Source organism: Alligator mississippiensis, chromosome 9, assembly GCF_030867095.1.
Source record: "Alligator mississippiensis isolate rAllMis1 chromosome 9, rAllMis1, whole genome shotgun sequence".
NCBI classification, from domain to species: domain Eukaryota; kingdom Metazoa; phylum Chordata; order Crocodylia; family Alligatoridae; genus Alligator; species Alligator mississippiensis.
In genome coordinates, this window is record NC_081832.1 from 50,757,129 (window position 1) to 50,782,130 (window position 25,002).

Below are 25,002 nucleotides of genomic sequence, written 5' to 3' on the forward strand. Positions count from 1 at the left end.
GGAGCAGACCTGGGCTGGCAGGCTAACCCCTGGGTTCCCTGTCAGCTGGGGCTACTCCAACCTTGCTCAATGTACTGTGGTCCTGGGTGCATGTGTAAATGCAGTACCTGGGAGCAATAAAATCCAGCACAAATGCCAGAGTTTATTGCTCTGTGCTAATAGAACATGTAGATGCACCCAGTGTCTTTTTAATTATTTCTTAAACCAGCTATTGATATTAAGCTCTTGAAGTCTTATCTTCTTAAAGCAAATCTTTAAGCTTGTGAATCCTATGTTTCCTCCCTTAGTCATGTCCAGTTTGTCCATATCTTTACGGAATGGGAGCATCTGAAACTTAAATGTTGCAAAAGGATGAAATGATTTCATTTCCTAACTTGTATGAGTTTTACAACTCACTCTTAACCTCTTAGGGCACATCCACACATGCAGGCACATGTGCTTGCAGCAGCTCAAATAGGAGTGGCACAAATTTGAGCTGGAGATTTTTTGCCTCAGCGCACATGCCTGGGCATGCACTTTCATTTGGGCCACCTGGGGCAAAATAACCCTGCCCAGCTCCTCCCAGATCTGCAGCAAGGGGGAGCTAGAGCCTGGAGCCAGCACCTGTGCACTTGCCATGCTTCTACTTGCCCTGGCATGCTAAGGGTGCATGCCACATGTGTTGGGGCAGCAGACACGCATAGAGACGTTCTGGCCAGAAACCAGAGTGTCTCTCAACAGGATTGGCTTCCTGCTTACCTCAGGGCATGATCCGGGACTGTGTCCTACCCCACTTTTTTTCCCCTGTGGGAAGCTCAACACTGTACTTAACAGTGCACTGAGACTCATAATGGGCCACACACACACACACACACACACACACACACACACACACACACACACACGTACGTACTTGCTGTACTCTCACGCATTAGACCAAGTGATATACAAAGACAGACCCTAACATCCTTAGTAGGAATAGAGGTAAGAGATGATGAAAATCACCTGCTCCATCAACTGTTAAGTGAATACCTGAACAGATAGAGGCTTAAGAGGCTTAAAATCCATTAGTCAGTCATACATGAAGCCTACAAGCTCCTTGAAGTGTTTGGGAATGCTAAACAAAACCAGTGGGCAGCAATGGAGTGGGCTGACCACTGGGAAAGGTCAGGCTTACTCTTTCGGTGTTGGTATAGAACACTGTATGAGTCCCCCATTGGACACGACCTTAACAGAGAAGTGGGGTCAAGCTGAACAGACTGAGATTTGGATATTGATTCTTCAAAACAAACTTCACAAGAGGAACTTCTTGGGCAGCCCCCTGAGTGAATGTGGTGCACAGCACTTAATTGAAAGCTGCACTCTTTACAAATGCCCAGATGGGGCAGATGGAATATACATTTTGAGCGATAATACCAAACAGTGGCTCATAGTTTTGGAAATTGATATCTGACACCATATGTAAGAAGAAATGTTCTCACTATGGTAGTTGCCCTGTTTTTCTGTTTCTGGATAGGAGGAAAAGGACATTGAGTATATCAATATCCAAGTTTTCAAAAAGGCCTAGGACTAACAAAGCCACATGCTTTTGGAGTTTACTATGCTTTTCAAACATGATGAAGTACCCAGACTACTTTATGTGCTTTGCTATTCTAGCGAAAGGAAACGGGTACTATTTAGTGCTTGGGCACTTCAGGAAATAAGCCTATGCATTTGGTGCCCTTCTGGGGGTGGTCAGAAGTAATTATTTATATTGAAATGGGTCATGAATTGGGTTTTTTCAATTGTATATGATGACACATAAAATAGACACACTGTACATTTTTTTTTATACTACAACATAATGGTTAATTCAGTTTCAGTCATTGTTCTAAAGCACTCTATTTTTGGGTTATTCTTAAGGAAGAATCTCTTAATAAAAGCGTGTCAGGATAAATGTGATTTATCAATTCATACTTCTCATTCATTCACACTTGTGATATCTCTCTCTCTCTCTCTCTCAACGTAACTATGCTAACAGTATGCTGTTAGGTACTAGTCCAGATTTTGTGTCCTTTCAGCTGTCTTTAGAGGATGTGTCCTTTCTGAAGACCTCAGTTTAATTTGAGGAAGGAGCTGGTTCCCTTTGTTTTATTTAATCGTGAATTATTAATACTGGGCTTACTTCCCAATGCTCTTCATCTATTATAAAAAAAAAAAATGATTCTGTAGCTATGTATTATTCCCTCTACTAGCGGTACTATTTGCTATCAATTGCCACCACTGAGATAAGGAAAAAAAAAATATCTTTTTCAGAAACAAAACAAAAATAACAAAAGAAGATTAAAGCTATGCTGGCTATATTGCAAGTGTTCTTGATAATTTTCAGTGCTATTTAGTGCTTCTAAAAGGGGCAGATTGATTTCAACTGGAGTTTTTATCAACAGAAGTGATAGAACTTGGGAAATACCAGAAGCAGTTGACCTATTTAATTTCTGGTGCTTCAGCCCTGACCTAAAGGGACTACTTATTCACATGCTAAAATAAATTGGTGACCATGTCTTTTTTCTGCCCTTTCCACTTCTAGGCTAAGTACAGAAAGTCAAAAAGCCCAAGGCTGAATTGATTCAGTCTTTTCAGGTTATTCTAAGATGCAGAGATTAAATTGAAACAGAAGTGAACAGACGTTTACCTTTGATTCGGGAATGCAGCCACATGCCTGCAGTGGCTCAGGCCAGAAGCTGGAAGGTGCTAGAGAACAGCTCTGGCATGTAGCCCGCCTGGGCTGTGTTTGCTTCCTCTTCCTGGTGCCCCTGAGGTCTCTGGGATTTGCAGTCTAAAACTACAAGAGCAGGACCCTACAGGGTTGCTTTCTTTTCCTGCTTCCAGGTGTGTCTGGGATTTGTAGTCCAGTCACAGCCAGCAGTAGGTTTGAGTTGGGGAAGGGGTGTTTAACCTACCTCCCTTGCCCCAGACCTCAGTCAGGGTGTGCCTGGTGGGGGGAGTGGCCCCCTTCCCCCTGCAGCCTGGGCTGCATCCCCACCCTGGCTTACCCCCCACATCCCCCTCCCTTGTCAGCCAGCCCTCACTGCTCTAGCTAAGGAGCAAGGGGGTGGGGTCAACCCTGCTCTGGAGCAGGCAGCACAGCCTAGCCCAGGTCTACAAAAAATACTTGAATGCTGTGGGACTGTGATTTAACTTGAATCAGGAAGGGGTCTGGGACAGAAGTTTCATAAACTGATTTAAGTATCTGATCACTTAAACTGGTTTATGTGCAACTTCTGTCCCTAGCCCTACTGAGATTGGAGAGGGTTATGGACTTTTGATGTTGAAATATCCTTTAGGAATTGGACTGAACTAACCAACCATTTCTGTGTTGCTTATTAAAGAAGCATGAGATAACTACTGATATCTATAGGATTTTCAGATGGAACCTTTGAAAAAATGCAAATTTTGCAAGGACCCTCCCAAACCAGGATTTTTTTTTTTTTGAGCTGGGGGGGGGGGGGGTTGTTCTTGTGTGAATTTTTTGTTTTGTTTTTGTTTGTTTTATTTTAGAAAGCCATTTGGTTTACATCTTTGAATAAAGAGAATGCAGTCCTTAAGTTTACAAAAGGCATTGTAAGAAATTCAGATAGCCTGGGCTAAACATCAAGCATGCCCATGTGTGTGATGGCACACTACTGAGTAGGCTTGTTTTGAACAAATAAGCATAAGTTTTAGCAGGCAGTGATAGTAGGTTAGAACTTGCAGTTTGTAATATAGTGCCTAAATTGTTAATCTCTTAAAGTCTGTAAAATTAGGCAAGGCAGGTTGAAATCAAACCTCTGAGTTTATGTAATCAACTAATTTAACTCTGTGAACTCAGAGAGGTACTTTAAACTTGGGATTTTCCTTGCAGTTCTTTTTTCCTCTTTCCTGGTTTACAAGAGTTTTTGAGGGCGTTCAGCTTGTTAGTATCAGTTATTCATTACTTATTTTCATTATTTCTGCTTGTTTTTTTTTCTCTTCAGTTTTGATTGTCCTCATTGCATTATTTTTTCTTAAGAGAGAATGGGAGTTAACTTGGAATGTATGTAATGGCTAGAAAAAATGCTTCAAGAAGCAAGTTTTTATTTTGGTGATTGTATCTTGTATTGGACCAGCTGTATAGTTGAAAGAGATGTTACATCAGCTTTCAGCCCCAAAGTGCCCTTCCTTAGGTCTTTGTGCCCAAAAGCTTGTCTAACATTTCCTCCTCATTACACTGATTGTACAAGGGAAAATATCAGCAAAAAAACTCCCTTGCTTCTCACATTCCTTGACCATCCTGTCTACAGTACTCCCAATCCTACAACTTAATGCATCAAAAGTTTATGGTAGAGATTTTCTCGCTTGGGTTTCATAATTCATAAAACTCAGACACCTAGGCTGCTCAAGACAAGTTTATAAATATCTATCATTACTAGCTTGAGTACATTCAGGAATTTAAAACTTTTTTCATAGTTATAACCCAGATGAACGATCTGCTCTCAGACAGAGGAAATTGAAGCTTAATGTTTACAGCCAGCATTGCTCCCCTTCTCTATAAGATATTGCATGCATTAGGAGCAGCCAGGAAAACTAAGAGATTCTTGAGTAATTCTGAAATTAAAAATTGTAAATTACATGTAAAGATGTCAATTCTATGTGTTAATTCTTTGTAGAATGATTAAGTTGGCTAGCCTTACTTATTTGTTATATCATTGATATGTTCACCAACCAGAATCTTCCAATGGAGGGTGGTGATAACATTTTTTCCATCTTATGAAGCTTAACTATCATTTTTGACAGCTTTCAAACTGTAAGATTAAGGCCACCATTCTGCAGCATACGTAATGTATGCATTACATATATTAATGTATGCATTACGTATGCTGCATTGTGCAGCATACGTAATGTAATTCATGTAGACATTATTGTTAAACCACAACTCCCTTTAGTGAAGTACAGTCCTACTTTTTACTGTTGTGGGAAAAACCTATGTAGTAACATTTGCATGTACATAGACAAGCTTTCATTTATTTCAAACCATAATCCTATGTTTTGGCCCTCATGACCATCTTGGCAGAGTAGTTGAAATTCTGTTGCATGTCGTTAAGCGTTATCTCTTCTTGTAAGTAATACAAAGATGTGCTAATGGAATATAATGGACAACAGTGACTCTTTTCTTGGATCTCAGCCAGCATCTCTTCTAAGAAAAAACCAAAAACCAAAAACAAAAAAACCCCAAAACAAAACAAGAAAAAATGGTATGCTCATCAACATAAAATAACATTAATAATAGTAATAATGACAGTTAGCAGTGTGTTGCTTCAAGAGCCTTCCAAATTACTTTGATGGAACTTAATGTCTCCATTTTATTCTGTTTCTGAGTTCAGAAAATGTACCATTTTAAAGGATAAAACTCCTTAGTAACTCCTTACAGTTCAGTTAACTACTGTCTTTTTGTACAGCTCCCCCAGCCCTGCCCGATAACTGCCCCCTGGTCCCAGCCTCCCGGCACTTAAAAAAAAAAAAAAAAAAAAAAAAAAAAAAAAAAAAAAAGACAGAAAGAAAGAAGAAAACCCACCAAAAACCCTTGCACTTACCAGCAGTAGCAGCTGCCATCAGGGTCACTGGTGCCATGTGGCACTGCCACTGCCCCTTTGCGCGGGTGCATCCCGCTGGGATGCTGGAACCAGGCATGGCAGTGATTGGGGGGATGGTTTGGGGGGCAGGCAGGGGATGGGGCCAGGCAGGGCAGCCATTGGGGGGCTGGGAGGCAGGCGGAGGATGGGGATGGGTGGGGCAGCTATCGGGAGGGTTTGGCAGGGCAGGCAGGGGATGGGGCTGGGCGAGGCAGTGATCTCGAGGGGGCTGGGGGAGTGGGCAGGCCTGGTGGCTATCCCCCATGTTCCCCTTCCTCCTCCAACCCCCACCTACCACGTACTTACCAGCAAGAGCCTGCGTCTAACTCCCTACAGCTGGCACTCTGCATGGGAAGGCAACATGCTTCAGCACTGGGGTGAGGGCCAGCCATAGAGACACTTTTGCTTGCAACCAGAGCGTCTCTGTGGAGGACTGAGCCTCTGCTTAACTTGTCCCGCTGATTTTCCCCCATGGTTTTCGTATTTTTTTTTTTTTTTTTTAATGTCTGGATAGCCAGGGGTCTAATTTTGCCCCTGTGCTGTAAATTTGCAGTGCTGGGAGCATTTTTTTTTTGTTTTGTTTTTTTTGTTCCCTCATGGGCCTCTTCCAACATCTCAAAGGGCTTTGAGCTGGTGCAAGACACGCATGCATGCTCATGTGGACACACCCTTAAGTGTCACAGCCCCATAGTTAAGGGGGAATAAATAGTTTGACCGGATAGGGATTAAGGTATGCAGCATATTTGTGAGAAACTGAAATCTTTCCATATCTTGATTTGTTATCCCAAGGATTCAGTGGCTATAAATTTAGTGGTCTCCCTCCAACTGAAGGAAGATTATAGTAGGGATGTACTGATAAAGATTTTTTTTGGGGGGGGGGGGGGCTTATACTGATGGCTGATTATAACCAGCCGTATCAGCCGATACACAGCCAGGCAGCTAGGAGAGCAGTGTGTGGCCAGTAAGTCTATGGGGGGAAGGAGCACAGGGGGCGGGGGTAGGAGTGAGACTCCTATGGGGAGGAAGGGAGTGGGGCAGGGGCAGGTGCTGCCTAGCTGGGGTGGGGTATGGAACGGAGCTGCAGGCAGCTCATTCGGGGGACAGAGGTGGGAAGGGGGTGCAACTCCCTGCTGCTGTGTGCACCCCTGGAGGAGGTGTGGGGGCATGTCTCCCCTGATTTTGTGCACAGGGCAAGGGTGGGCTGCTAGTTGTGGGCTTTGGGCTAGGGGCTGTGCTGGCCTCTTCCCAGTGGGGTTGGGGCTGTGCTCAGGATGGGTGGTGACAGCACTGGAAGCGGGTAGCTGTGGGGTGAGCTACAGCCACCTTAAAATTAATCACAGCCACTCCTTCCAGCACTACCACTGCCCACCCCAAGGACACCTTGGCCCAGCTCCCCCGCTGGGAAGAGGCTGGTGCATCCCCTAGCACCAAGCCCACAGTAGGTAGTTTGCCTTCATCGTACCCACAAGTCCAGGGGGTTTGGGATGCCTCCCCTGGGGGGGTGTGCAGCAGCAGGGAGCTTCCCCATCCCCACCCCATGCACCCTCTGGACAAGATGCCTGCAACTCTGCCCTCCTTCTGGGGCCACATTTGCTGCCGTGGCTGGGCAGTGCTTGCCTATGTCCCACTTCCTCCCTCACCATAGAGGCTTTGATCTCTCCCACCCTCCACCCTTTCCCTCCCCTGTGCCCCTTCCCTCCCACAGATTTATCAGCCAGATGCTGTTCTCCAAGCTGCCAGGCTGCATTCCTGGCCACGTGCACACTGTGGCTGTGCACATGCACACAGCCAAAAAAAAGCCAATTGCTGATAATGTTCATTTTCCTTTTATCGGTGCTGATACAATGTATGACCAACATGTAGGTGCACCTTCAGATTTTAGTTTTCTTGGTGGGCCTAGTCGCGCTGTCTCTGTATAGCAAATAAGCCTTACCTGCAGAGCAGCTATTACCCTTTCAATTTGGTAGCAGCAGTCTCTCACACAACAAACAATTCAGGACGTGAGCCACTTGTAAGATGATAAGTGTAGTCTCTTTTCCTGTATGTTTGATGCAGGGGCTGGCTACTGGAGACTACATGGGAAGCTCTGGTTAGTGGAACTATGCTTGGCCAGGGGCAACACGTAGGGGGTGCACAGAGGTGCACATGTATCCCCTGAGAGCGCCGGGGCACCCCCTGCCAGGCCGCACTCCCTGTTTAGCTGGGAGGCAGGCGAGAGCACCAGTTCCCCCTCATGAGCGCTGGCTGAAGAACAGGTCCACCAGCAAAAGTGGCTGTGCCGCTTCCGGAAGTAGACATGGCAGTTCTGGAAGTGGCGCCAATCTTATGGTGAGTGAGATTAGTTGCGGGGGACCCCCCCCTCCCCCAGTCAGTAGGATCAGCTGCCAGGGGAACCCCGCCCCCCCCCGGCCACTGACTGGTGTCAGGGCGGGCATGTGCCCCCCCAACTTGAGAGGCACCAGACACCCATATGCTTGGCTGAGTGGAAAGAGGCAGAGAACAGACTACAGGAGAGCTGTTCAGTTCCTGGCATGTATGCAGCCCTGAGCACCCTGCAGCTCAGAGTCTCTGTGCCTGTCCCTGCTCTCACTATGGCTCCTGCTTCTCCCTGCATTGCTTTCTTGCAAGCAGCTGTAGCTTGTTCTCCACATGCTTGTTATTTCTGGACCCTTTCATGGACACCTGAGAGCTGCCACCACCAACCAGTCCTGGCAGGGCTGTTTCTGCTAGACTTCCCTCACTGCAAGCAGTTCCATGAGACTCTGGTTTAGGGTGGGGATAAATCATGCCAGGGCACTTCTGGGAGATCTCACACTCTGTGCCACCCTTAAAAGTATGCCATAAAACCCATCACCTTGTTGAAAATCACTGTACTATAGTTATACATTTAGGGCCATGCTGCTTATTCTGATGTACCTCTGCAGCACTCTTAAGAACAGAATGAGACCCTAAAATTTGGTTTTGGAAAACATATCAGTACTCTTCTACTGTGGTAATTTTATTAAAGGAAATGAGTGCAATACACTGTCTTTGAGAGAAAATAAATAAATCATGAATTGTGCTGGCAGTTATCTCTTACTGCTATACATAAAGAAACATTATTCTATTTCATTTTTTGCTGTTCTTGCCCATGTAGTTATAATTTCTAGTAACAGTTTTAAAATAGCATCCTAATATTCATTTTTTATTCACATCTAAACTGATCAGAAAGAAGAGTTTATCAACAAAGTTTACTTTTTGTATCTCTTAGAAAACTCATGAGTCTGGAGAGGAACTTAACTGAGACAATAGGGTAACTTTTATAGGACACTGTAGTTTGATAGTAACACAGCTGCTGAAACACCTGGAAACTATTCAAGAAGATCATTGGATTCAATCCATAAGCTGGTCATTTTATTTATTTCTCACTAAAAAAGAACATCTGTATTTTAGTTTGATGGGAAAGCAGGTTTTAAGAATTTGGTTCTTTTAAAATTTACTTAAATTAGCCTGTTTTTTCCCCAGGCAAAAATAAGGTGGGTGAATAGGGAAGGGTGCACAATGCAGGAGATAGAAACTGGTATGGAGACACTGGTTTAACTGTAATGTAGGGAGTTAAAAAACTATGCATGAGCAAATGTAATTGAGGAAGGAACCAGCCTCTGGTAGAAAGCCTGATTACAACAATAGTGAGGTTTTGTAATCTGGCTACTTAAATATGAGAGTTTAATAACTGTATGGTTATCTTTACTTTCTAGCATGCAGCTCTGAAAAATAAGTCTGCTTATTTATAGTTGGGGATTTGTCATAGCTGCAAATCAGGGAATGTCTGGGTATCTGGAAAAGCTTAAAGGATCTTTATATGTATATTTATGTGCATGTGCAGTCTGTGATCCATTGGAAAAGAAGAATGCCAATGAGATAATCTGACATTCTGTTTGAACTTGCTAGCAACAAAAGCAGAAGCCACTTGGTTCAGATCATGATTATCCAAGGTCATTTTAAAAATTGCGGGTAATTATCTATGAAATTATATAGTGTCTATAAGAAGAACATGTTATGGTATTTCCTTAACAATGTATGCTTTTCAAAAACTTCTTCAATCCTGTTTGGCTAGCTAAACTAATAAATAAAAGCAGGAGTAATATATAAATCATATTCCAAGAAAATAGATATTTGAGACTTCACATCAGTCTTAGGTGTGGTGAATGCATAAAAGTAAAATAATTCAATATAAACTACATTAAAACAGTGATATGCTTGCCACATGAATTAGTTGGTAAGGATGTGTCAAAATTAAGGCTACCTGCACACTGCAACTTCTTCCCTGAGTTAACTTTTATTCAGTAGTCTTTAATTTCATTCACCATATCTTTACTCAAAAACAGCAAGGGCCCTAATGTATATATTGGCTTGTCTTGTATATATTCCTCCCATATAATATATAGAAGCTGGATCTCAAAATTCCACTGCACTTTGGTTGTTTGATGTCACAGAATGCCTTGTAACTGCATTCTAATATAATAAAGGACTTTAGTCTGTCTCTCTGTCTGTAATGCTTTTGGTCAATTGTGCATATACCACCGAGAGGGCAGGTGACAATTGGCTGCATGGGCCTGAGTGAGGAGGAGGTGGGCACACACGCACCCAACAGCTGGCAGGAAGTGGGAGAAGGTGGGAACACAGGGGAGTGGAGAAGGGAAGGGAGGCGGGGGAAGCCCCACTGCTCATGGGAGGAGGCGGGCAGAGGGAGGGAGCCCTGCACTGGTGGCTGGAGGAGGAGGAGGTGGTGGCGGTGCAGGGAGTATTTACATCGCCAGCCCCAAAGGGTGAGCAGGGGTGTGGCGACCTCGTAAACACTCCTTCATTATTTTAAATCCATCATTCATGACGGGCAATTGGCTATTATAATAAAATGTACTTTCAGATTACACCAGAATTTATAGAACACCAGAAAGTATAAAAAAAAAAAAAAAAAAAACCAAACCAGAAGTATAAGCATGACATGTTTCTAAAATGGATGCAGTTAGACCATAATAAAAAGTAGATTTCTAACATATACATGCAGTTGAATTCCTGCATGTGAGAGTTCTTGAACATAAATCAAGCTTGCATGCAAGGTAGCACAACGATGTATACCTCTATAAAGTATTACAAATTACAATAGTGAATGCGTTTCTTCATAGGTGGTAGGGTCAGAAGGGACCTTGACAGATCATCAAGTCCGACCCCCTGCCATGGCAGGAAAAAGTGCTGGGGTCAAATGACCCCAGCAAGGTGTTCGTCTAGCCTCCTCTTAAAGACCCCCAGGGTAGGAGCCAGCACCACTTCTCTTGGAAGTTGGTTCCAGATCCTAGCCTTCCTGACTGTGAAGTAGTGCTTCCTGATGTCTAGTCTAAATCTACCCTCTGCCAGCTTGTGACTGTTATTTCTAGTCACTCCTGGTAGTGCTCGGGGGAACAGGGACTCCCCCAATGCCTGCTGGTCCCTCCTGACTAGTTTGTAACAGGCCACTAGATCCCCCACAGCCTTCTCTTGTGGAGGCTGAACAGGTTCAGGTCCCTTGGCCTCTCCTCGTAGGCCCTGCTCTGCTGCCCCTTGATCATGCGGGTGGCCCTCCTCTGGACCCTCTCAATGCTGTCCACATCCCTCTTGAAGTGCGGCGCCCAGAACTGGATGCAGTACTCCAACTGCGGCCTGACCAGTGCTGCATAAAGGAGGAGGATCACCTCCTTGGACCTGCTTGAGATGCATGTGTGAATGCATGACAAGGTGTGGTTGACCCTCCTGACCGCGTCCCCACACTGTCAGCCCATGTTCATTTTGGAATCAATAATGATTCCAAGATCCTTTTCTGTCTCTGCACTGCCGAGAAGGGAGTTCCCCAGCCTGTAGGTATGCTGCTGGTTCTTCCTCCCTAGGTGCAGCACCTTGCACTTGTCAGTGCTGAAACCCATCCTGTTCTCATCTGCCCACCCCTGTAATCTGTCTAGGTTCAATTGCAGCCTATTCATCCCTTCTAGCATGCCCACATCCCCCCACATCTTAGTGTTATCAGCAAATTTGAATAGGGTGCTTTTTACCTCCTCCTCCAAGTCACTGATGAAGATGTTGAAAAGCGTGGGTCCAAGGACCGAGCCCTGGGGGATCCCACTGCCCACATCCCTCCAGGTCGAAAATGACCCGTCCACCACCACTCTGGGTGCAGCCCTCCAGCCAGTTAGTGACCCATTCGACTGTGTAGGTGTTGACACCACAGTCCCCTAGCTTTTTAATGAGAATGGGGTGAGAGACAGTGTCGAAGGCCTTCCTGAAGTCCAGAAAGACTATGTCTCTGTGAGTAGCAATGAGTCTATGTACTTATAGCATGTGTACAAGCAATACATTTGCATTGCCCTAACCCAGGGGCAGACAATTATTTTGGGTGGAGGGCTGCTTACGGAGTTTTGGCAAGCCATCGAGGGCTGCATGGGTAGCCCTGTCCCTTGATAGGTGCCCTGCCTCCTGGTCACCATCTTGGGACTGGAAGTTTTATCCCCTAACCCCTGGCCTTTGCCACCAGAAATCCCTCTACTTGCCCCTGGAAGTACTCCTTTCAGCAAGGGTGTTTGCCATCTCAGAACCAGAAAAAATACCAAATTATATTCTAAAAATCAAACTTGTACTACAGCATTCATTAATTTCACTTCAGAAAAACTATTTTTTCCCGGAGCTGGTGTGGGGCCCAGCCTGAGCAGTGGCAGGATGGGACAAATTGGCGCTTGGCATAGAGAAAAGTGGTGCCTCCCCCTCCTGCTGCCAGTGCTCCATGGTGCAGTTGCTTGTAGCCCCTGCAGGGCTGCTTATGCCTGCTCTCTGTTGGTAGTGTTGGCACGGTGGAGACACAGGACAGCCCCGGGTGGTTGCGTCAGGAAGTGCCGGCTGCGGGGAAGGGGTGGGGCTGCTTTTCTCCTGTGCTGAGCACTAGTTTGTTCCGTGCCCCTGCTGCTCAGCCCAGATGGGCAAGTGTGGGGTTGGGGCTTCATGTGCTCACCCAACCTGTACCACAGGGCTGGGGAACTGGGAGCGAACGGGCATGCGGGAGCCAGCGGCAGTGGGGCAGCAGTGTGGGGCCTGCGCCAGTGTCCCAGGGCCAGTACCAGCAGAGCCCAGAGCGGGGAGACAGGAGCATGGGGTCCTGCCTGGCAGCACCAACAGAGCCTAGAGCAGAGAGGCAGGAGCGTGGGGTCCTGGCTGGCAGGACCAGCCAGGCCAGCTCCCCTCTCTTCCTGCTGGCACAGCCCAGGCCAGCTCCACAGACCATGGCCAATCCACTACCGGCACTTCGGCCACTCCGCTCTGGGCCTTACTGGCTCTGGCCCTGGGACACCGCACAGGCCCCACACACCCACTTGCTTCCACTCTCTCTGTGGCCACAGCTTTCCTCATTTTCTGCCCACCTGTCCTCTGCTCTGGCATCATGTGGTTCCTGGCTGCCTGGCCAGACTGTGGGTCTCAGCAGGAGCCAGTCCAGACCCAAGGACTGGGGCAATTCCTGTGGTCCTCCCCTGCCTCCCCGCCCGCCCGCCTGCCTTCTTGCCTGAATTTCCTGCTCTGGTGCAGGAAGGCACAAACAACCCCACGGTCCCAGGCCAGAAGCCCCTGCTAGGCAGGGGCATCTGGCAGGAGGGAAGGGCTGGGCAGGCCTTCTGATGCAGGATTCTGCCATAACTTCCACTGGGTCCTACTGCTCCTGTCATCTTTGGCAGGAGCCCAGGAGCAGATAAATATTAGTTTTCTAAATTTTTAAGGACCCCGCAGGCCAGATAGAATGGCCTGGAGGGCCAGATAGAATGGCCTGTCATCCCCTGTTGCCAATACCAGATCCAGTATGGCATTCCCCCTAGTGGGACCATGCACCTCCTGTGTCAGGTGGAGGTCCTGTATACAGGTTAGAAACCTGCGTGAGCGATGGGACCTTGCTGTCTGCGTCTCCCAGCAGATGTCCGGGTAGTTTAGGTCCCCCATGACTACCACCTCTTTAGCTTTTATGGTCTCCGAGAGTTGCCTCAGGAGCCCCGCATCTATTTCTTCCCCTTGGTGTGGGGGTCTGTAGCAGACCCCTACCACCAAATCCCTTTCTCCCTGCCCCCCATGTAGCCTAACCCACAATCCTTCTACTTCCTCAACCTCGGATTCTGTCTTGATGAGGGTTGATGTATGTTGCTCACTGACATAAAGTGCAACCCCCCCCACCTTTCTTCCCTGATCTATCCTTTCTATACAATCTATAGCCCTCAATATGTACCGCCCAGTCATGGGATGAATCCCACCAGGTCTCTGTTAGCCCCACTAAGTCATAGGTGTTTAGTGCAAGCAGGAGCACTAATTCATCCTGCTTGTTCCCCATGCTCCTAGCATTAGTATATAGGCACGTGAGCCCTGTGACTGGTGCCTTTGCTGCCCCCCCGCTCCGAGTCCCAAGGGGCCCATTGTTTTTTACCTTCTTGTTTCTTACCTGTTCTGTAGTGCTGGTCTCCCCGTGGCTTTCAGGTTTCCAATGTTCTCCTTCTTCAGGCTGGGCTGTCCTTGTGGGTGCCACATGGTTTGGTGGTCCACAGCTTCCCCTGCCCTCGTACTCCCCTCCCCTTGACGTGCCTAGTTTAAAGCCCGCTGGAGGAGATCCGCCAACCTGGTAGAAAACACACGCTTACCTTTGGGGGACAGGTGAAGCCCATCCCAGCTGAGCATGTCCCTCGTCGTGATGTGCGGGTCATTGTCCAGGAATCCGAAGCCTGCCTCGAGACACCACTGCCGAAGCTGCCAGTTGGTCTCTCTGATGCAGTTCTCCTGCCGTCTTCCTTGTCCGGTCACTGGTAGGATGGAAGAGAAAACCAGCTGTGCACCGAACTCCTTCAGCACGCCACCCAGAGCACAGTAGTCCGCCATCAGGTGATCGGGGGTTCTCCTGGCCGCATCCTTAGTACCCACATGGACTAGGACCATGGGGTAATAATCGGTGGGCTTGATCCTGGCCTGAATTACCTCCGTCACATCCCATCACATTTCATCCTCCGCCTCCCTGATCCCCCTCAGCCTGCTAACCTCCTCCCGGAGCTCCCTCACCTGCGCCTCCAGAGCCCTAAGACGGGGACCTGCCGGACAGGTGTGGGGCCCCCAATCTCTGCCCCCCCCGGCCCTGCTGGGGATCCCCCACAGGCCAGGAGGTAGGGGGACATCAGCTCCCCCATGGGCTCGGTCTGGGTGGAGGCCTCAGACCTGACCCGGGTAGCCTTGTCCCCCTGGGCAGAGGCCCTAGCAGCACTCCTCGTAGACACCATTCTATAAGCTGCTGTTTGTAGACCTGTGCGGTGTCTACGCCATATCCCTACAGGAGTCCCACTCCTGGCCCTTCCTGCCCGCCCACCGGCGCGAACGCCTGCGCAAACGCCGGCGTGCTCTTACAGAGCCCCACTTACCTTCGGGGGATCAGCTGCTGCTGCCCCCGCTGCCAATTCCTCTGCTGCTGCTGCTGCCGCCGCTGCCTCCGATCAGTCAGTTGGTAAAAGGGCACACGTGCGTGCGGGGCACACGTGTGCTGCCTCCTCTCCTTCCCGCTGCTGGTTCCCGAGTGCTGGGAACTACGTCACCCCGCAGCTTTAAAGCCCGCGGTTTGAATTACCCGCCCCGCTCCAACGGCCTATCAGGTGCCCCGGTCTACCTGGAAGTGCCTGCTGGCAGTTCCGCCCCTACGCTCCCCCGCTGGGGGGATCCGCTGCCGCAGGAGCCTGCTCCCCCGAGGGTTAGCCCTGGAGGTGCCCCCTGGCCTGGGGGGACAGTCCCCTTCCTAGCCCTCCCTGTTTGCGCGCTCTGTTTGCGCCGCGCGGCTCGGGAGCACGGCTCCCTACCGGCTCAGCTATATGGGACCCGGGGGGCTTCCCCTCCGGATCCGGCTCAGCTGTGCCGGGTCCCTCCGCCCCACTTACCTTCGGGGGATCAGCTGCTGCTGCCCCTGCTGCCGATTCCTCTGCTGCTGCTGCCGCCGCCGCCTCCGGTCAGTCAGTTGGTAAAAGGGCACATGTGCGTGCGGGACACACGTGTGCTGCCTCCTCTCCTTCCCGCTGCTGGTTCCCGAGTGTGCTGCCTCCTCTTCTTCCCGCTGCTGGTTCCCGAAATGGCTATGTGCAAGTGTTTACAGGGCTTATGTTATTCTAAAATTGGTGCTTCCAGTCTAAATTAGCTCTTGTCAGGTGAGAACTAACTTTAGATTGGCATAGGGTTCACCTGATGTAACATGAGTTAATCTGGTCTAGTAAATACTTACATAGGTTTCCAACACATTTCCAGGGATTGACAGCCAGGCACTCCCCACAACCCTGCGGCTGTGTTTTGTTTTGTTTTTTAATGCACCTCTGACCAGCTTACCGCAGACCAGGCAGCTCTCCAAATCCTGTCAGCATTGTCTCACTCCTGCACCAGACAGTGGTGAGGCATTGTAAACCTCATGTGGCACATATGCACCTGTGTGCCATGCTAAAAAAAGCAGCACCAGAAACCAGAGCGTGACTGACCAGAGACATGCTTTGGCTGTGGGCCAGGCTCTCAGTGGCCAGATCACCACCAGTGCTGCCCCAGGAGGCCCCAGCCTCCCCTACCCCACCCAGGTCATTTTGTTACATGCTGGAGTACATGTGCAGGGGTGTGTACTGGGACAAAAAGCAGTGGCAAAAGTATGTGCCACTACAACTTTTCCCATGGGAAACGTATACCCCTGAATGTGTGCAAGGCTGACAACCTATCAAAGGAGCTGTCTTTGGATTGTGATACCTTTCTTCACTGAAAACTTTGATGACTATCAATAAAATTCAACAGAGATTATATATATACAGATTATATCTGCTCACACATTCAGCTAAAAACCTTTGTTTCAAGCACTTTAATATAAGATTGTATATGTAACATCATGCTCATCTAAAGGGATATTTAGTTACTATCAGTGCATTTTTTGGACATGTTGATGGGCTATTCATTTTCTCCTTCATGCCTAGCTACGCTTGTAGCAAAAAGTAGGTTGGATCTCAGTGCCCAAAGGTTGGTTAATATTTGTTAGAGATGCGTGAGGCTGAGTATTCACAGACTTCTGATATCTTTAAAGAATGGTCTTTTGTCCATGTTTATGGCTTCTGAAGGAGGTAGAGTCCTTGATGGTGAAGGGAATCAGTAACTAACCTTGCATGGCAGCATAAATAGGAATTTTTCTTTAGAAATTGTTCAAGTAGCTACTGCCTTTCATTTTTGCTTTAAAATGGGTTGGGAGGAAAGCAAGCTGCCTATATGCAGACTTTTAATGAATGTGGCTATAGTGAGTGATGACAAATTTGTTCTGTCTTTAGGAAACTGTTTAGCATATTGCTCTGCTAATATACAGCTTGACTTAAAAATGCTGGCACCATCATTGAAAACTTGCTTGCATTTAGTCAGATAGGTAGCTTGGGGGCAGTACTTTGATTTCGTGATTTGTGCTTTTCATTGGTTGCAGTGAATGTTATTCTGAAACTTGTTTAGCAGCAGCAGGGGTAAATAGTGCCAGATCGTTTATGATTATAGATTGTCATAGTTTTTTATTAGGTAAATTAAACTTACAATCCATTTTTAGTCTTCCTTGAGTGCACACTTCAGAGAGCAAACCAGAACCCTTCACTTTTCTCTGGAGTGAGCCTTATTGTCCAGTAATTCCCGGTTTAAGTATCTGGTTGTAGCCCGTTTCCTAGCTTTGTAAACACAAAGCCTGGGGACAGAAAATACCTGTAACCCAGTATAAGTGATCAGAAACGAGTTCTGATCTGTAACACAGCAGAAGTTCAGTGCACATAAACTGCTTTCAAAATGGCCAAAACCGGTTTAAGATAAATCTGGATGCATGTAGTATTACTGATTTCAGTTAGACCAGTTTATTGATCTTCTTTCCCAGAGTCCTCCAGATTCAAGTTAACCCACAGTCCCCTAGCATCCCAGGATGCTTTGCAACTCCCCCACAAACTCCCCCTCATGGGGTGGGTTGGTTAGCCTTGGCCCAAGGTCTCTGCTCCAGCCAATCCAGCAGGGAAGTGTGCTGTAACACCCCTCTGGCTTCTGGCCTGGGCCACTGCAGGCATGTGGCTTCATTTCCGGAATAAAAAGTAAATCTCTGTTCACTTGCTTATTGGTTCAATTTATGCAGCTTAGACTAACCTGTGAAGATTGAATTGATTCAACCTCAGACTTTTTGACTCTACTTAGCCAAAAGTCACAGCTCTATTTGCTATCTCTCGGAGTCTGTGAACAGCAGCTTATTAAAAAGTTGAAGAGAGTTGAAACTGTTTAATCAAAATGTACACGTTGTTTGTTTGTTATGCCTGAGCCTTAGCTATGCTGCATTTATTTCCTTCCAAGTGCGGGGTAAGCTCTCTGGTAATACTTGGTAATGTTGGCTGACCCTGAAGCACTTCGGCTCCTCTCTCTGCCTCAACTCCAGCCTAAACTGGGAAAGAGTGAATATGAAAGGGGCAGAGTAGCTATCACAGGTGCAGCTCTCCTCAGAAACATTACAAAGGGTACACTGTGAATGTAACATGTTAAGGAAGACTGAAATTTGAAACCATGTAATTGAATTAATACAAAGCACAGGGACATCTATCTTGAATACTGTGCCCCGTTTTACCGATACCTCCTACAAGCCACAAAATGTATCAGGTTATTGCAATAAGTATTCTCTTAAGGGCCTTTGGTATTTTCCCTAGAGATGACAAATTTCTAATTGTTTTGTTTCCTGCTGTTTCTTTTTTTTTTACCTCCATACAGTCAGCCAAGTGCATATTTAATAGATAATTTGAGGTATGTACAATTTCTTTTTATAATACTGATCCTAGTATCCCACAGTAGGTGCTGCTGTTTTTTATATATGTGTACTGAAGCCAGAAGTGTTTTGCATTTGGCACTGCATAGCATTTTTAGAAAAAGAGATGTGTCCCTGTTCAGGAATCATTTTCTGAAAGAGATGTGTGATATCATATGTACCACTTCTGGGTTCACTCAGCAGCACCTAGTGTGGGATACCTGTCATCAGTTTTTTCTCAGTGAATAATAATAATACAAATCCAAAATTATCTTTTTTTTTTTTTTTTTACTATACTAACAAGCACAATAACAAATGAACAACAAACAACAAATATAAACCTTACAAAGAAAAAAAAAACATTAAAAAGCACAATATATACATATATCACTCCTTGGTAGGGACTAAGCTGCTAATCAGCTGCATTATCACTGATGCTCCTTGTATCCTGAGTCCAGTTAGCAGCATATTGAATCTACTTTCTCTGGAGCCTCTGGATGAATCCAACATACTTGTGGTCACTTCTCCCTCCCAGCTGATGCTCAGAGCAGGACCAGGATTGCCCTGGAGTCTCCAAGAATTAGATGTAAATCTCTAGGAGACTGCTGATAGTCACCTGGTTGATAACTGATAGGACATTCATTAAAATAAATATTAAATGTTCAATTTGATTTATACAGTAGTCCAGTGGCTTTTTAAAATGTACTAGTAATGTGCATTTGCCTTCCTGACACAAAGTCTATGCACTGTAATCCATAACTGATATGAGGGTACATTCATGTTGTGTGTTGCAGGTACGTTGGCATTCCTGGAAACCTCCCAAAATAGATTCAAACTGGGCACGTCTACACAAGACGCTTTACTGCACAGTAGAGCAAATTACTGCATAGTAATTCAAAACACTTCCTAAGATGTAGACAATACAGGCAAAATAGGTATAAAGTTATTTTAAAAAGCTGTGCTAGAACCTCCTTGGTCTTTCACTGCAAGTAACACAGAAGCATGATTTTTGGAAACAACATATTTGCTCTATAAATGTGGATGTAGTGTCCACTGCAGAACTAATAAAATGCATTAAAATTGGCTTTAATTCATTGTTTCACCTGTCATCTTTTATAATTACATGAAATATCCCATCCCTAGTTTTAATGTAGTATTTTACTTTTATGTTACTTTACACAGTGAAGTTACAAGGGAAGTGTCATCATAATTATTATTTTTGGCTCAGATTTTTTCTTTATGGTCATTTCGGTGGCTTTGCAGCAAGTTTATAATCTGGACCTTCTATTGGGTGTCTTCATTGCTGTAGTCAGAGATGGCCTCAATTTTCTACAAAATGACTGCCTTTGGCAACAAAAATTAGAAATGGCCATAAAATGTAATAAGGCATCTTATTTTTATTAAGAGACTTTTTCTCTACTGATTTCAGTGGTGTATCTTTGCTACACAGTTAGACCCATCTCATACATGGATGTTTTATGAATTTGTCTCCACGTGCAGATATTTAGAATAAAACCTTGCTTTTGGCTAGGATTAGCTGAGGGTGTGGACTAGAATGCATGCTCTGTTCTTCACTTGGACTTATAGTTCACTCATTTTGTTGTGAGAATGGAAGATAAATCATTTACGTGTTGGCCATCCTTCTGTACCAACCCACAGTTTTCCCTTCAGTGTACAGGGCAGAGTTCTCCTTCTGTTTGAGTGAGAAATATAAAGCAGCAGGACCCGGAACTGAAATCATGATAACTTAACTTGGATAGTGCTTGCAGAGACCTGCTCTTGGCTAGGATGAGTGAAACTTATTCTCAGCTAATTCTTTGGCTCAGGTCACACCTAGAAACTTCTCCTATTGTTTGATGTTAATCCTAATTCCATTCTTATATAATAAAGGGTTTAGTCCGCCTGTCTGTCTGTCTGTAATGCTCTTGGAGCACTCTGACTGGTTAGTGAAACAATCAATCAGAGTGTGGAGCACCACCGTGACAGAGGAGATGGAGTAGGGGGGCAAGACCAGCTGTCATGGAGGAACTCTGCCACCTCCAAGGAGCCGGGCTGAAGTGGGGTGGAGGAGAGGCCAGAGATGCCGGAGGCAGCAGCAGTGTGGGGTGCAGGCAGAAAGGGATGGAGGGGACAGTGGGGCAAGCTTCTTTTCCCCCTCCGCCCCTGCTTCCGAGGTGGCGGTGTGCAGGGTGGTGGGTGGCAGCGCTCTGCCCCCCCTCCTCCTCTAGGTCATTCTTGGTGGGCAATTGGTTAGTTTCATAAATAAATTTTTAAAAAATTAATGCCTCCACTCTGGAGGCCAGCCATGCTCTTGGAAGTTCAGTGTGTTCACTGTCTCCCAGGAGGAATTTATCTCATAGCAGGTCTAGAAGAGGACATGGCAATAAAGCATTTAGTGTTGTTTGAAATATAAACATAGTGCAGTTTTATGTTAAATAAACTTGACCTTGAAAAGTTCATGAGATAAACTAATTTATTCTTCTATTAAATAAATAGAAACACAGCATCCAATATTATCCAAGACTGTTATCCTTCTTTTCCAAGAATGAGGTGACATCAATATAGCTGCCAAACTTTGTATTGCCTGTTAAAGGGAATGCATTAGGAAGGAGGGAGCAGATTCCTTAATGTGCCTTTCAATTTACACAGAACTAACCAGTACAAACAGAATGGAGTCATCCTCATCAGTGGCACTGTCCTGCCAATGTTTGCATGCTGGACTTGTCCATTAACACTGTCTCTTTCACTTAATGGCTGTGCAGCAGTACAGGCTATAGACATGACATGCTGTCACAGATAAAAGGCTTGGCCCTGCTTGTGGAATTTCAATCCCCCTCTTCACCCGGGAAGTTTGGTTTTGAAGAGAATGCTTTTCTTGTGCAAATGTTATAGTGAAATGTGTACAGTTCATGCTTTCATGTTCTACTTTTGGGGAGCTGAAGAGTGGAATTTGTCCTGTCCTGTAGTGGCATTTTTAATATTTGCTTCAGCCTCTCACTTCACTCTAAACTTAGAGCTTACACTGAGCTTGTTTTTTTGACTGACTGTCAAAGAACCTACTGACATGTTGCAGTAGAAGTAGAGTCCTCAGAGATATGGTGTGTTTGGAATAATTTAATTTACCTTTCACTCAAATTTGGCACTTATCTGTCAAGTTGAGGAAGTAGCATTAATAAAAGGCCCTTTAAACTATATATTCTTCAAAGGAATTATGAAATTCAAACACTTACTTAATTGACTCTCCCCTGTGTAAGATTTACAAAACTCTACTTTAGAATGTTGAAGCACAAGATGCAAACTTTCTTAATGGATATAGGGGCTTTCTCTCTAATGAAGAAGAAGTGTGAAATTAATTAATTTGGAAATCAGGTGGGGAACCTTTTTAGACCTTGCAGTCAATGGCATTGTGGTGTTCAGTGGGTACTGATGTGTCAAACTTTTCCAGATTCAAATGCATCCAAGTCTATAGATGTCAATCTTTTTTTTGCGGAGGTATTTTAATAATCTGTATTTCAACATATTATGAAATGTGTTTGAAACTCTGTGAACTTCTGGTACCTTATTATATACTATTAAGAATCATAATAGGAGTAAGGGGAAAAAAAACCCAAACTTCTCAAGGGTAGGTCAACATAATCCTTTAGGATAAAGTGAAATATTTTTATACAGTGTGATAGAGATGACCTGGGAAGAGAACTTGTTCCAAAGGTTCAACCAAGTTCATAGTATATCTTGATTTTTAAAAATGTTTGGTATATTTAGTTCCTGTGAATAATACATGCAGTTCTAGCCACATACCCTATAAGATATGACAGAAATACTTCAAATTATTAGTGCCATGAAGTGGCTCTCTGCTGCTTTGAAAGTCATACCTGAGTTAAGACAAGGTTGCACAGTCATGAAGTGGTTAAATTTCATGGAGGAGCCAGTTTGCCTAAAACCAGGGCACAGAAGCATAACACTTGGCTTGGATCAGGAGTATCAAATTCATCTGGCCATTTGGGTTAATGTAATCATAGAAAGTAATCACAATGAGTATAAAATAAAGTGATAGTATTCCGTTGCCTGTGGAATCAGCTAGGGAGTTTAGTACTTAAATGTAGTGCATCGTTGATTAATTTTAACTTTTTTTAAATGGACATGGCTAATGCAGAATATAAGATGTGTGCAAAGCTTCCAATTCAACTACTTCTCTTCCTGATATTGGGAAGAGAATACATATGACTTCTTTTTTCCGTTCTGTTTCAGAATTTATTCATATGGTAGCCACGTGAAAACTAGCATTTTAGTCCCTGTGGCCTTACTCTGATCCCTGAGGAAGACCTCTGGGGTCAAAACAACGGAGGCTTGCAATGAGGCAAAATCCTGAAAAGCATAGAAAATTATAGGAGTGCTTACCATGAACAAAACTACAATCTAGTGCCTGGAGGCTGTCCCTTAAAGCATCTCTTAAAGGAACATGTGGCTTTTTGGGAACACAAACCACCACAACTTGTTATTAGAGCTGGAAACAGACAAGACATCCCCTAAATGCTGAGGGAGGGAGAGAAGGGAAGAGGTGCTTAAAACACTTATGGTTTGTGCTTATTTATGATTTATGAGTTTGAAGTCAGTTTTTAGTTGTAGCTCTGAATATATTTTAATTGAGGTCAGTTGGTACATTTAAGTGACATTTTACTGAGATTATGGATAAGCAGATAACTGCTTCTGCTGTAGACTATGCTATTTAACCTGTGTTTAAGTGAATTGATTTTTCTGCATTAAGCTGATTTTAAGTTTTGCACGGTTGTCTTAAAGATAGATATTTTTGTAACTTGTAGACTGGATGATGGACAAAAAAGGTTTTACAACTGGCATCCCAGGTTTGTCAATATCCCTTACTAAATGCAGTATAGTTAATTAGAGAGAGAAATTAAAGCACTTCTCCAAAAATTTTATCAAGTACTTTTCATAGAATAGGTTCCATTCTGTAACATTCAGTCAAGATGTTAAAGACTTATTAAAGTGTTTAGGTACTTTCCATGGTAGCGCTTAGATTTCCAAAGTTATTGTTTACTGTCCAGCTTAAAAAAAACCCAAAAACAACTTTCATGTATCCATGAACAGTAGACACAACAGGTAGTCTGGAAGTCATTCTGGGCTAGCTGAACCTACATGTTTAGAAAGAAAGATAAAATTCAGATATCTTCTGGGAACTATTTTTCAAAGCACTGACAGTGCAACATGGTGGCCATATAATTCAGATGTTAGTATGTAGTAGAACTTTTAAAAAATATTCAGATCACTCATATACATTATAGTACTTACATTTAGCATTTTCTGTCTCACCTTTTCCCAAAAAATGTGGACAGGTGGCCTAAAGAGTGTATGATATATTCATCTTCTATATAATTAATATACCCAAAGGCTATAACATTCTGTATCAGCTTAATACTATAGCTTTTTCAATCCTTTTTCTTGGGGTTGCATGTGTTTTGGGAAGATGGAATAAGTTCCTTGGCTTCAAAATAATTCTAATGCGTTTTTTGTTTTAACTTTTATTCTCTTTATTTATTTAGGCGTCTGAACAAGAATAAATTACAGGTACTTCCTGAGCTGCTTTTCCAGAATACACAGAAGTTAACCAGATTGTAAGTAGAGTTTGATTTTTATTTTTTTTTAGTATGTACTTTATGTGCCTGGATTTATTGTGTGGGTTGCCTGTGTGCTTTGGAGGCTTCAGGTGGTTGCTTTTAGTTATATTTAAGATATGTCTCGGTTTGAATAGTTGAAATAAGGACTTTTTAATCATGATTGTAGCTATGTGCTAGAAAATAAATATTTGAAGGAAGGAAGCCACAGGTTACTTTTCTTTGTTTCATAGTGTATGCAGATTCAGTGTGATGGCATCGGTGTTAGTATATTAATAATAGTCTATGTAGAGCTAAAGAGTAAGTTCAATAGTGGAAAATATTTGGGCTTGGTATAGTAACTGTCCACAGAAAGAAAGTCTGTTCTTGTGGTATTTTAATGGTATAATTTCAGTTGAGCCAAAGATAAATGCAGATAACTTAGGTTGGAGTTGTGCTTTTTGTATTTGAAGAACAAATATTTTCCATTTCCCAAGGGGCATTAAAGATGCCAAATGATAAGCTATGCAGGTGGGAATTAGTTTGCTTCAACACAAGGAGAAAGAATAAAATAAATTAGTTTAGAGTTGGTGTGCTTTTCTCAATCTAAGCCTAGTCAGTAGAGTGTGATGATGGCAATGAATATTCAGGTTGTGGGTGAGCAATGGAGTTGTTGATGCTTCTTCTATGTAGGGAGTAAGATTGCATATTTCTGTGAAGAATGCTATTACTATATTAATAGGGAGGCAAAACCTCTTCAAAACAGTTTTACTTTAACCTGCAAAAGCTTAACTGCCAATTCACTTTCACTGTTTGGGACGTTTGCTGTACGGTTATTTCTCTCTCTCGCTGTTTCCTCTCGGTGTACGTCTCTGTGTATATATATTCTTTTTTTAAGAGGTTATTTAGATTTATGGAAGACTGGTGAAATTGTAAAGTTACTACTAGGCAGTTG

General features: G+C 44.6%; 1 protein-coding gene across 4 annotated transcripts in view; it reads left to right on the top strand.

Moving 5' to 3' along the window:
* SLIT3 (slit guidance ligand 3) overlaps positions 1 to 25,002 on the top strand; it is a 964,832-nt gene that overhangs the window by 58,752 nt on the left and 881,078 nt on the right. For all 4 annotated transcript variants that reach the window (XM_019487139.2, XM_019487141.2, XM_019487140.2 and 1 more), the window contains one exon: positions 23,997 to 24,068. In XM_019487139.2, coding sequence (XP_019342684.1) covers positions 23,997 to 24,068 — 72 coding nt within the window. The remainder of the gene's footprint in view (positions 1 to 23,996; positions 24,069 to 25,002) is intronic.